We start from the raw sequence: 13,762 nt of genomic DNA on the forward strand, positions 1-13,762 counted from the left end.
CCATGAACACCAGGTTTTTGGAACAGTCCCCGAATCCCAGTGCAGCAATATGCAGCCTGCTTGGAAGGGCTGGTAGACATGCCTTCATAAGCATTAACTCATCATCTTGACTAGGTATTTATGAAATAAAATAGCTTCACAGGGTTTTTTATTCCGTGAAAAAGGTTCACTTTACAATAAAAAGCAAACAGGAATTGAGGCTTCTCAGACCCCCATGCTTGCACCCCAGCACATCATGTGGTTTTGGGCCTAGATGAAGGCACACTTCCCAGTAAATTGGCCAGGTATGTAGATGTAACAGGTTATCTTACTCACGAGTCAAACACCGCATCACTACACTTGATTCCCCTCAACTAGATAGTTTACATAGGAAACTGACTTAGTATTTAGCACAATCCAACATGCACTAAGGGAACTGTTAAACCACTTGAAAGTGTCCTTTCCTTCAGGATATTAATGAACTTCTTGAAAAGTTCAGTAAAAAGATACTGGTCCCCCATTCTGGAAAAATACATGAGTGACTAGCGACCGGACAATTACTAGACTAATTCAAGGCAGCTGACAGCATTTGTGCCAGAAAGGCTCAGGGCTACGCTGCCAGAGAATTTATTACCCATTTGCCCTAGTGACAATGACCCATTATGTTCACTTACATAGGCCACATATCATACCAGACGAAGAAACTGCATGGGGGACTTCAGTATCTTCCCATGTTTGTCATCTAATTCAGAACTTTCAGAGTTTTTCCTTACACAAGCCTACTTGTCACAGGGTAGCACTGGCCCTTTAAACAGGAAAGAAGCCAGTGCACCTGTGACTGCCAACTGAGCTCCAGCTGGCATATACAGCAGTACCTGGGCCCTGTGGGCGGGGCTGGGCAAGTTAGGCCTGAGAATCAGTTAGGAGAGGGGGAAAGAACACAGACAGGAGGCTCTCACTGCCTGTTCCCTGGGAACAGGGAGACCGGCAGAAGTCAGGAGGCCTAGATAGTGGAGAAAGACTCCAGAGCAAGAGGAAGGCCCAGGGAGGACCCCTATGGCCTGCACAAAGGGCAGGGTGCCAGGAAGAATGTAAGACCTTCATAAAGTGGATTTTGTTTACGTTCTTGCTTTGTTTGAGCTTTTGAACTCTAATAGGAGACTCCAGGAGGAAGCCGGAGAGCCCCCCCCCATCTGAAGGAAACAACCGAGGATGATGAATAGCCTAGAGTCATAGAAGATGGCAGAGCCAGAACCTTTAGTGTTATGGTATTGAACTTTATTGTGTTATTTGAGGGGGTCCATCTTAATAATTTAACCCACTGCATATCCCACTCCGTGTTGGAAAAGTATTCTTGAGAAATCCTGAGAAGGGTGGGGTGTCTGCAGGGTCCCAGGATGGGGCATGCTAAGATGCCAACCTACGACACTACTATTCAGAACAGACTAATGGCCTGACAAGCGCATCACAGAGGAGTTCAGCAGCAGTGTGAGAGTGATAGGATTCTTTGATGTTTCATTGCTGCCAGAGCAAAATTCCATACTACTGCTGGCTAAGCCCTCTAAAGACGTGGAAAGAATTTCCATTGGTTAAAGGGCTAATTATTTGTGTTTTATTTTATTTTGTGAAAGCATATATTCTCCAAAAATTGATAGCTGAAGCTCCACTCTGACTCACTCGGGAAAGAGTCTTACGACCTGATTGTGGGAATAATTTTTCAGTCACCAAGAATGTGAACAATAGAGATCTATGTAACAAGTTAATGTAACAATAGATTCAGTATGTTTTCTTAGGAAAAAACACACACACACACACACACACACTTAAAACGAAAAGGTGCAAAATGAAGGCACATGTTGAAGGTCGAACTATAAATGGCACATTCTAATCTACTTTCTATTGCTGGCTTCGTTTATTTATTTATTTATTTTACACAAACAAAAACAGGCACCAGATCAAGTCACTCTGGTTTTAGGGATTGATGCAGGCAGGCATTGTCCCTCAACGATATTAGTAATCCTGTCACAATGTCAGTAACGGGCACTTGTGTGGAAAAGACAAAGAAGGGGATTAGGAGACTTGCAAACAGCCATTGCCTAATGAAACACAAATCTTTAAATCATTCTGTTCCAATTCATGCCAAATTAAAAACTGACAATTAAAGAAATCTTGCATCAATGTTAAAAAAAAAAAACAGACTACTAACAATGTGCCACGCAAGTAAAAGTGTGGAAATTATCTATGCATTTCTATACTAAACTTCATCCCTTCACAATCAAGTCCCATGTGACAGCACCTGGAGTAGGCTTAACATTTCTGTTTTTACTACCACATATCCAAATCTCTTCTCTCCTTCCCCAACAGGTAGCAAGCAAAGTATCCACAGAGTTGGTTCTAGAATCTTCCAAAAAACAAAACACAAACAAAAAACCCACCAAAGTTATTTATATTGCTCACTTGTACAGCATTCAGTTTGAGGCGTGACTTGACAACAAGTGTTTTTAGTGCAATATTTAAGCAGACACCTGGAAAGTAAGAGGCATAAAAATGAGCATTTGACCCTTACTGGAGGACATCCACAGATAACAGGACTCCTTTTGGAATGGCCTCATCTCTCTTATTTTCCAAGGCCCTCAACACAAGTCCCATCTCAAAACATAGTTCTGCAGCAATTTCTGTACCTGGGATCCTATAATCCAGCTCACTTCACTTGCTGCAATGATTACACAAGTGAAAACAGAAACCCAATTAAATGATTTTTTTCTCTCCATCTTGCATATCTGGTGTCTGCACTTCGATTTTAATGTAAATGTTTAGAAGAAAGTCTGCAGAAATTTGACTTGTGCAATTTACAGCTGTCACAAAAACTTTGCCAACTGAGTTTATAAATTCCTTGAACTGCAGTCAAACTGATCACCAGAAGCCTCATTAAACAAAACTCTTGGTTATCTGGAGAATGGATACATTTGCCCTCACTCCCTGCTGCAACATTTGCAGGATCTGAGTGACAGAGTATCAGAACTCAACAGAAGAGTTGTAGAGCATTTTGGTCCTGCAGAACTGATCACATTCTTAAGCATCAAGCTCATCTGCTGACTCAGTTTACAAACTGCACTGGCCAACTATGCAGTTAATTCCTATTCCGCACTCATTGGCTTGCTCAGCAAGCCATGGTCTCTGACAGCTTCTCCAGCAGACCTGGTCAGCACCCTTATCCAGACCAAACTGGCTAAAGCTCCCAAGGTATAGGAGTTCTTGCACAGCTAGCTAGCCTGTAGTTGACAAACTTTGCTGGCAACGCTTTGCCAGCTCTTTTCTCTGTAGCTTTGCAAGTTCGCTAGCGCCAAATGGTGCCATAATCTGCTTAGTCTGGAGTTAAAACAGCTTGCTGCATGTCCTAGGAGCATCATTAAGCCTTTCAATTTTATAATCTCCTTCAGCAGCTGAACTTGTAAATTCTTGTAAGCAGATAGCTCCAGTTTGCTAACAGTGCCCCCCTGAGCACTTGGAGCATGCAGCCCACTTGAATATTCTACAGCAGGGGCTCAAAACTTTTCCACAGCATGAGCCACAAGTTAGGAGGGCAGGTGGTCCATAGACAGGACCATCTCAATTTTTGCTATCACAGAGCCAATGTCCTGTCCATCTGCGCTCTCTCTCTCTCAGCTGGAAACACGAGAGCCAACAAGCACTCTGCAACTAGCCAGCTCTGCAGACCACAGTCTGGAAACCCACAGCACATGGGCAGCCCTGCAATCTCAGACATTTGTAATGTATTTTGAGGCTCTCCCCGCCTCAAATTTAGCTACATACATATGCTGACTAAACTGTTCACATATGAAGTTTGAGGTTTCAGATCAGCTGTTGGAGTTGGTCAGAGAGGAAGCATAGCAAGGTTCAGCCCAGAAAAGGTAAATGTTTCAGAAAGTCATTTCACATGAAAACAGCAAGTATTTTTACCTTAACTACACAGTTATCCTCACCTCTAGTCACATAGCAGGGCTCTGTATGTCCCTGTCATAGGATGGCTGGCCCTAGTAAGTGAAGTAGATTCAGGGCCTCTGCCCCAGAACAGGTGCTACCAATTAAGAGGGTGGGGCAGCACCTGGAGGCTTTACAAGGTCAGGGAGAATCGGAAGGAGGAACTGACTAGGAAACTATGTTTGGGAGCAGGGAGAAAGCAGGAGAGCAGCAAGAGGGATTTGCTGTCTGCGCCGTCAAGCCAAAGAGCCAGGGCTGAAATTAGGATCAGCAGCAGAGGGAATTGCCTGCTAGCTGTAAGCGAGAGAGACGGAGCCAAGGGCCAGAGAAGGCCAAAGGCAGGATAGCTGCTAAGGCGCTTACCCCCTGATAGCTCCAGGGCCAGAGAGCTGGATCCAGAGGAAATGTGTGAGGCCCAGGGAGAGTGAGGGACGCTCCCAGCAGAGAGGCTGCAGGGCTTCCCTGGGGAAGACCAGGCTTGCACTCCAGTTGGAAGGGCTGGGGTGGCTGCCTTCCTACAAGGAAAAAAAAAGGAGTGCACTGGAGGGGGCATGAAGGAGCTGTATGTTGCATGTGCTGTTTGGACTATGCTAGGGGAATTCTGGACTATGGTATTGGGACTTGTTTTGTTATGATTTATGTGCACAAGACTTTGGCCATAAATGAACTACACAAGGCCTATATTTATCTTGGGAAGAGGCTTTGGACTATTTCTGGGGTATCTAAAGGAGGGAAACTAAAACAGGTGTGCTACAGAAGGGAGCTTCAGTCAAGGTGGCCCTAGGACTGTCCCTCTTCCAGCCCTTTTTCTTATTCTGCCAGGAATGCAGAGAATATGCACACAAAGCTGGAAAACCTCTTTTGAAAATGAAATTGTAACCCAGTTTTACATTATTAGAACTTACTACATGGAGTCTATGTAATGTGGTTCAATTTTGCTATACATAGATCCAGTCATCACAAAAAAGGTTCTATTAAGCGAATAGCAATAGAGTTAACTTACAAAATGCCACAGTAGGTTTTAAAAGTTTAGTAGCATCATGGCCATACAAAATATTACCAGTAGAAAGAGATATAGGCGAGAATAAGGTCAAGGTAAGAGCTGTATTTCTTGGTTTGAAATGCCAAAGGAACATCAGTACTATAAAGCCATTTAATGCAGACATTTAGAGGTACTGTATGTGAAAGTGTCTTTCTTGCCCCCCCCCCAAAAGCTCTAGGATACAAGCAAAAAAAAAAAGTGGTAAAGTGCGGCTCTGATCAATTTGGAGCAGGATTTTCCTAAAGTGTATCCACAATCAGTGAGCAAGGCCCTCACTGCTCTGAGCTCTTGCTGCGTACGAGGCCAGAGTTTAGGAGGGGCTCTAAAATCCCCTTCTATAGCTGGGGGTGGTTGCTGTGGCACAGACATGGAGTACGGCAGCCATAATGCTGCCTCCTGAGGATCCCCTTATACACCCTGGCACAGGTGAGGCAACAGCATATAGTGCTGCTGAGTTTCTGTGCATCACTGAAGGAGATAGAGCAGACTTCTAGGGTTGCTCTAACTTAGCCAGGCCCCCGGGGTTGTCTACAGTACACCAAGGACCTTTCCAGACCCCAGGACCATATGAGTGCCAAGGTAGCTGAGTTTTGATTTCCATACTGCACCTGTAAGAAGCACGAAGAACCTCACCCAATGCTTTTGGGCAGCCTTTTACCACAGAAATTTGCCTAATATGGGCTATATCGTGCACAGGTTTGGCAGTTAACATTTAAAAACAAACCTGGATATGCTAACAAACCCATTTATGGTATGAAAGCTGTAGAAAGCTCTTGGGGTACTTGGCATTAGGGAGGAGTATAGAAGAGAAGCCATTCTGCTCAGGGAGTTCCAGGTTTATGAAACTTCCAACCTAAACTCTCTATATTAATCATAAAAGCCAAGCAGAGAGCAAAGAGTGCAAGAAGAATATTTCCTTATGTTTAAGAAACAGTTCACAGCTATAGACCAGAGTTCAACACATACTGCCTCAGTCACTGCAACTAGAACACGCATCTATATTTGCCTCTCGATCAATCCCAATTCTAGTTTACACTGCTAAAGCTTGCAACATAGGATAACTCCCCTCCATAGGCCTCAGTAAATGTTTCTCATGAACGTGTGGTCAGCATGTCAGAACCGCTCAAACAGCATGCATTTTCCACAAAAACATTTTTGTGTAAAGCATACTTTTCACCAAAAAATTCAAGATTTGAAATTTTTTTGGACTAGCTCTAGCCCATCATGAATCAGTCAAGGCAGCAAAGAAAAAACACACACACAAAACCTCAGACAGTTTCAAAAGAACACTACTGAAATCAGACTAAAACCAATCTCATCCTCAAATCATAAGTGACTCATAGGTAGGTCAACCCAGATGAGATTTTGATACGAATGTTTGCTATTCCTCACTCTGAACTGTAGAGTTGACCCGAGCAGCCTCTGGCCTTCATGTTTCCAGATGACTATTGAATTGTAATTATCACACTCACTTGTTTAGCTGGCCACCCATTTCATAACCCATAGAGTTGATCTCTAAGGCAGCTTGTTCTAAAATTTTTGGCCTCTTCTGGGTATATGCTCCTACAATCCTACTGTAGGTGCACTGCTAGACTCGCCAAGTGTCCGGTGTTTGAATCCAAAGCTGAGTGTCTGTAGTCCTTGGCAACTAGCAGAGCTGTTTAGATAGAGAGAGTTGGACACCCCGCTATTAGGGGGCCACTGAGCAGAGTACGAGGCAGACTGCTGCTTCCTCCCCTCTCATGGGCTCTGCTACTCTGTTACCCACTGCTCTACAGTCAGGAGCTGTGCTCCCATGAGCACTGACCCCACCTCCTTTAAAAACAGGCATGAGCTATCAGTGGAGGGGAACTAGGAATAGGTAGGATTCCTCTTCTTCAGGGATAGCTACCCTGCAGCTGGGAGTGTGGCCCCCAGCGTGGGCAGACAGACCCTAGCTAGTATGCTAAAAGACAGCAGTGTAGCTGGGGACAGCACGGGTGGCAGTGCAAGCTAACCGCCTACGTACAACTAGGGGGTCTGCGCTAGTTTTTTTACTCAGGTGGCTAGCCTGAGCTACCACCTGTGCTACTCCCAGTTACACTAGTGTTAATATGCTAGCGCATGTCTGTTAATCCGAGCTGGGAAGCACACTCCCAGCTGAAATGCAGATATACTCTAGGAGAGAATGGGCAAATCCTAAAATTTAAAATCCCCCTGAATACACTGAGAATGCAGAGAGGAAGGAGGGGCATAGCATCTCCCCTCAAAGACAGTGGGAGGACAATGCACTTCCTCTTTGCAGCTTCCACTCTTGGGGAGAGGCAGTTAGGCTGAAGCCTTTTCCAGGCAAGAAGCGGAGGACAGAGAAAGGCAAGAAGGGATTTGAATAAGCATCAGAACGTTTGGATGTTATGTCAAATCCAAAAAAATTCAGGTTCTAATATTAAAGTGGTCACACTACCTAAAATTCATTGTAATTCACAGAGGATAACAGCAAGAAAGAAAGATAATGAGGAGACCCATGTACCACAAGATCTTAAAGAAATATTGCAACTTTTTACTGTGGTGATAAACATGTTGTTTACTGTTCAATGGATCGATATTCCATGAATTTGCTTGATGTGTAAAATCTGAGTTAATAAAGAGAAAGATGCTACATGCATTTGTAAAATTACCTAGATAGAAACATGTTTCATGTAACTTACATATAGGCTGCACCCCCCTCCCTCAATCACTGATCCATCTTCAGTGGTTTGGTTTCTGATGTTAAAGGAAGCCAGTCTTGCTGAAGACCCATTTCCCCATTAATATCTACTATAGGTGATTTCATAAGTGCCTTCCACACCAGTGATAAACTCCTACAAGAGGGCTGGGGGAGAATACAGAATGATTTTCATAAGCCAAGTCAATAAATATAACTTGGTTACATCCTTGGAACCCGATCTGGTTTTGCTCAAATAATCTGAAAGTGTCAGAACCAACAATTTCTGTAAGCTATGCCAAAAGTAATAGCAGTACAACTTCTGCCCCATTTGGGACTTCAGCAAGTGAATACAGGCTTGCCTTTGCTCAAGACAAATCCAGATCCATATTGTGTGTCTTTCACAGACTACAGTTAGAGGTAACCATCTTCCCCCACTTTTCTTCCCACCCTACCGCAAGGAGGTCTGCCTTTGAAAGCAATCCCGACAGAAGACTTGACTGCATTTTGGCTTCCACCCCCCATTAAGCATTCCATTTACACATGACCCTTGCTAAAATGCCCTACACAGGCCTTCAAGCAGGCCTACTGTAAATAGGGATTTAGATTTAAGGTTAAATATCATCCACTATTCTGACACTTCCATTATTTTCAGGACTTGTCTAACTAACTTACAGTCGCAACTACAAAGACCTTTAATCTTAAAAGCAAAATCAGCAAAGTTGGTCTGAGTTTTAATGCTTACCAAAACAAACATACCATTGAAATAAGAGTCTGTATATTACAAGCATTTAGTTACCGTGCAACAGACATTTATGAAGCCACCAGTTCTCAAACAGCAAGTTATGCTTATATATCAAAGACAGCTGCAAAGAGACATGGGAACATGTTTAGTGGGAGATTTTTTCCTAACTATCTGCTGAATCAAGAGTGTCTTATGAAATTGGATTTTACAGGTTACTACTCTGCCTTGACCTGTTGCCATATTTTTATTGGTGATTTAATGACAAGGTTTTAACTCTCCACCCACAAAGTACATTTTGCAGGGAAAGCAAAAAATAGTGCTAATTAACCTTGCCAACTGGAAGTTTTGTTTTGTAATAGTTGGTCAAATAATGTATTCAGATATGGTTAGCATTATTTGATCAGCTCTAGTTTTAAGTGAATCCACATGTATTCAGCTTATTTTGCATTTATAGACTATATTGTGGTCTCCAGTAACTGCCCCACGTGTTCTCCATCCCCTATAGGCCAGAAGCCACCCAAGGTATTTGAGAAGGTTAATAGAAGAACACTTCTGACAGGTGAGTGACTGTTTTACTTATTGATCTAGTTTGATCATACCAATTACTTTAATTGTAAACATAAATGTTATGTGCCAAGTATCAGAGGGGTACCCATGTGTTAGTAAGTATCCACAAAAACAACGAGGAGTCCAGTGGCACCTTAAAGACTAACAGATTTATTTGGGCATAAGCTTTCATGGGTAAAAAACCCCATCTGAAGAAGTGGGGTTTTTTACCCACAAAAGCTTATGCCTAAATAAATCTGTTAGTCTTTAAGGTGCCACCAGACTCCTCGTTATAAAGGTTATGTGGTTCTATTGGATTTTGTTGGACTTTGTTTGTAAACAGATCTCCCCTCACTCAACTATTAATGAGCCCATTTTTGCAATGGCACAAAGTATGTTATTACAAGTATGGCTACGTAATCTTGTTAATTACTGTATCAGAGACATAAAAAATACTGTCACCTCTGAACTTCCTAAAAAAAGGACACACTTTGATTTACAACACAAACAAGTTGTTCCTGGCATGACTGATTGCCACTGTGACCTATAGCAAGGAAAAGGAAAAAAGTAGTCAGTTACCAAAAACTTCAGTTCTGTCTCACGAAAATTCACAGAAAGCAATGAAACTCTGTCCCACTGAAGGGACAGAAAGCTAGTTTTAGACAAGGTATTCAAATAAGGTATCATCGACGAGTTAATCTTATGATATGCATTAATATGTAAAAGCAAGACAGTGGGGAAAAAAGGAGCCACAAACAAGAAAAATCCAGTGTAGGAGCAGTACAGTGTATTAGTAGACATGTTTGTCACACTGAAGATCCAAGTGATAATGACCTTTGATCTCCTGCCCCTTTCCCTCCTGACAAGTCATCAGACGTGATGGCTGCCTCCTGGTTGGTACAGAATTATGTTATGGCACAGCTAGCAGATAGTTATTGACAACTGTTAATATTTTCTCATGGAGACTGACAGATAATTTTAGCAGAGGACTGAAAAGGTGAGTCAGATAAGGCAATTGGGTAGAGAAACGGTAAAGAAAGTTTCCAAGAATGCCTTAAGGCCTTTCTAAGCTCAATTAGAGTTTTTACCTAGGAGAAGTGAGAATTTGGCACAATGGTACAAAGAAAAAGGGAGAATTCTGGGTCTCTCTCACATTCAGGTAAATAAGCTGGGCACATTTGATGGAGAATGAAAGAACGACCAGTGCTTCTCATTAGTGCAGTTTTTGGAGATTTAACTATCCAGAATAAGTTTGCAAAAGCAAACTGTCAGTGGAATTTCCCTTCATTTTCCTCTAGATCAAACCTGCCTGCCTCAGGATTATACCAACATTTACCATCTTAGTCCCAATAGCTGAAGTCAGCTGAAGTGTGTAGTCAAATATTGCTATAATCATGAGTAAGTGTCCTCATGCTAGAAACTTGGGAAAAAAAATATCATTGGCTTGTGTACGCATTTCTTAAACTAGGCAAATGAGGGAAATAAGGGACAAAGTGATGAATCAATACTGAGTTCTATGGGAGCCAGAACACAAAACTAGAGAGGAAAATTTCTTCTAACAGAATTGTTATTTCGGGGAGGGGGGTTAGTTTCTATCCTGGTTTAAACATCTTTCACTGAGGTCCCAATCTGTAAGTGTCATGGATGTGGTCATGTTTAGCATGATAGCCACCATCAGCAGGATGCAAGAGACAAATCTTGATCTTATTCAATATCACCAGGAGTTTTGCCATGGACTTCAATTGGAGCAGGGACAGGGCCTATAAAATGCAAATTGCAATTAAAATAATAAAGCTATTTGAATTTCTGCTACATTTTGTAATTTTAAACACTGAAGACTGATCACAGACATGCATATTACAACTTAGCAGTGAGAGAAAAAGTCTCTCTTCTTCAGTCACATAGGAGAACCAATATTATGCTTTCAGCTGTTCCCAAGAACGGATTACTATGTAGATGCCCTTCCACCTTCTCTTAGTAGTACCCAGGGTATTGTACTTTTAGGAAATTGCCAGAGAAAAAGGAACCAAGTGTTTTGTTCTTAGCTTTAGGACAAATAATGTGATTATTGTAGTTTAAAGTGAGACACAAAGAAGAGAATATCTTTTGCAGAAGGAAGCAAACCCAAGTGGACTGTCAGACTTCGAGAAGAATGAAGGGGGTAGAGAGAGGGCCATTGTGAGCATCTTTGATTATTAAAGCCAACTGCTTGTACTAATGTCTACGCATGAAGTGTTTTTTCAAGGGACAGCTCACCAAAGCAGCTAAGGGCCTAGGGGCCACTAGGTCTTCAGCCATAGCAGGATGAATTTTAGCATATATAAGTACAGTCAGTCAATAGCCATTACACCTTTGTTAGGTAGGCAAGTATTATTACACCCATCTGTACTTAGATGGCAAAACAAAGACAGTCAAGTCACTTACCTACAATGTCACTGTCAGAGTCAAAACAAGACTGCATGAGTCTGTTTCTCACATACCCACATTTAGAATCCCATGTTATTACATGTCTGTGCCCTCATCTGTCCAGATGGTACAGTAGCTGTTCACTAGCATAGCTGGTTGGGAGGTAGCATGTGGCCACCCTGAGCAACAATGCTCCATTCCCCACAGCAATAAATTGGCCCATAGTCCCCTACTATTATTAAGGGGCTGCTTCCTGAGTCTCACTGAAGTCCGTGAGAGCTGCAGGTTCACAGCCCTCTGAAAGGTCACTTAAACATGGGTTTCTAGACCTCTGAATAAGAAGTTTGAGTTGCCTAAAAGATTAGGGTTAAAGACAAAACAAAGTGAAATAAGAACAGACATGACAATAAGACAAATGCAAGCTGTACAAGAACGTTAGTTCAGGAAGCATCAGTCCAGTATGCACTCACCTGGTACTGGAGGCAAAGTTATGTTTCAAACTGTGTTAAGAGATCTCTTATTTCTGGGGTCAGATGCTCTACTGCCTTTGCAGCTTCTGTAATAGCTTTCCGATACATCCCTTTCTTCTTACGATTAAATCTCAGTTTGAAAGATTCAGAGAAAGGAGAGAGTTTTGAAACAGATAAGAATGAGGTTGTTGGAGAACCAAACCATGATACTTTAGCTTCTCGCCAGGAAGGTTCTCCATTTTCCTTCTGGCTAAGGTTTATGTCAAGAACACGTGCCGGCCACCATGGGAAACCATGAATTTTACCCCAAACAATATCCCCCACTGAAACAGTTCTTCCATCTTCAGTGACACATTTAGAGACACTCTGTGTATGTAGTCTAACTGTTAATGGTGGCACAATTTTACGCTCATCTTTTGAAGATGAAGAGACAGACGCATCATCACCAGGTAAAAAGTCACACATTTCTGGTGATGTTACTTCTGAACTAGAGGATTTGGATTCATCTAGACTGTCATTGCTACACACCGATAAACTAGAAGAATCTGCCTTCCTTTTACGATAATTCATAAGAAAAGCCAAGTTATCATGTCCATCTTTACCTTGGGGAAATCTTTTGAAGTCATCATCGTCACCTGAACTCCCTGAAGACATCTCTGCTAAACTTCTATCTGCAGATTCATCAGTGTAAAATACAGAAGGATTGGACTCCCTGCTACTCTGAAGGTCATTTATCTCATCAATAAGTTCTGCTTTATAAATGGAAACACTCTGACCATCATTTATTCGATGAGGTTTCAGTCTGATTTTGGGAGGTGGAACATCTGCACTGGAATGCACAGGCCTAGTTAATTTCAGTTTTGGAATGGAAGCAAGTTGGCTGCTTGCCGACTTATCCATAAAACATTTGGTTTCCTGATATCGTTCAGAGTCTCTGTTCTCCTCTTGGTCCTCCCCTCCATTCTGCAATATCCGCTGTGGACAAAACGGTTTAACCGAGCCATGAATCCGGGAGGGAATTTTCACAACTTCGCCTTTACCTTGTGGCGTGCTGTAGGATATTTTTATAACTGGAGTTCGATGCACTAATTCCCCAGAAAATTTGTCTTCCTCCCTCTTTTCTCTTTTATTCCTTTTCTCCACATAATCAGAATCACTGTGCTTTTTTTGCTCCTTGTCCTGAATACTTAGCTTCCTCCTTGTTTTAGCATTTTGCCTGGCTTTGTTCGCTTCCTCTGGGTTCAGAGTGTTTTTACATTTTTCACAGAGCACTTGCCTGGGCCTCAGTCTAATAGTACTCATGATGAGCCTTCCTGGGTCTCTATTTCGTGACAACCGTCTTTTTGTCCTCTTTATAGTCCTTGGTGGTGGCTGAGGAACCCATTGGTTATATGTGTGTCTTAACCATAAGGGAGGAGGAAAAGGAGCTCCCTCAAAATAGGGAGGGTAAGGAGGAACATTGCCTGGTGATGGAGGTGGCAAAAGAGGAGGAACCTGTTCATCATGGTTTCCTTTGGGAGGTTTTTCACTAGAAAACTGTGACTCAGTCTCACCCTTCACAGGCTGTCTGTCTTCAGGAACCCAGTTAGTGCAAGCATCAGCAGGAGGTTCCTCTTGCTTTGGCAATGAAGGTGGTGGAAGACAGAACAACCCAGACCTATAGCAGTGTGGAAAAAAAATACACAAATCAGAACTGTTTGAAAAAGGTTTCTTTGACAAAAATTAAACTTACAAAAAAATGCCATTTTCTGAAAGAATATTTGCCCAATGCACTAAGAAGTCAACATTTTCCCTTCATTTTGAAACAGCAGCGGATTTTATCCTGTTAAGTGCCATCTCAAAACATACAGAGCGTATAATCTACTTTTTGGGTGGAAAGTCCAACGTGACTTCTGCACTGAATTCTCAGC

General features: G+C 42.3%; 1 protein-coding gene across 4 annotated transcripts in view; it reads right to left on the reverse strand.

Moving 5' to 3' along the window:
* PWWP2B (PWWP domain containing 2B) overlaps positions 1 to 13,762 on the reverse strand; it is a 68,282-nt gene that overhangs the window by 37,038 nt on the left and 17,482 nt on the right. For 3 of the 4 annotated variants that reach the window (XM_065552142.1, XM_005305321.5, XM_005305320.4), the window contains exon 3: positions 11,853 to 13,509. In XM_065552142.1, the coding sequence (XP_065408214.1) occupies positions 11,871 to 13,509 (1,639 nt within the window). In that variant the 3' untranslated portion in view covers positions 11,853 to 11,870. Of the gene's footprint in view, positions 1 to 9,443; positions 9,521 to 11,852; positions 13,510 to 13,762 lie in introns of those variants that run through there. The other variant, XM_065552143.1, reaches the window with a different exon arrangement.

This window comes from Chrysemys picta, chromosome 7 (genome assembly GCF_011386835.1).
Source record: "Chrysemys picta bellii isolate R12L10 chromosome 7, ASM1138683v2, whole genome shotgun sequence".
NCBI classification, from domain to species: domain Eukaryota; kingdom Metazoa; phylum Chordata; order Testudines; family Emydidae; genus Chrysemys; species Chrysemys picta.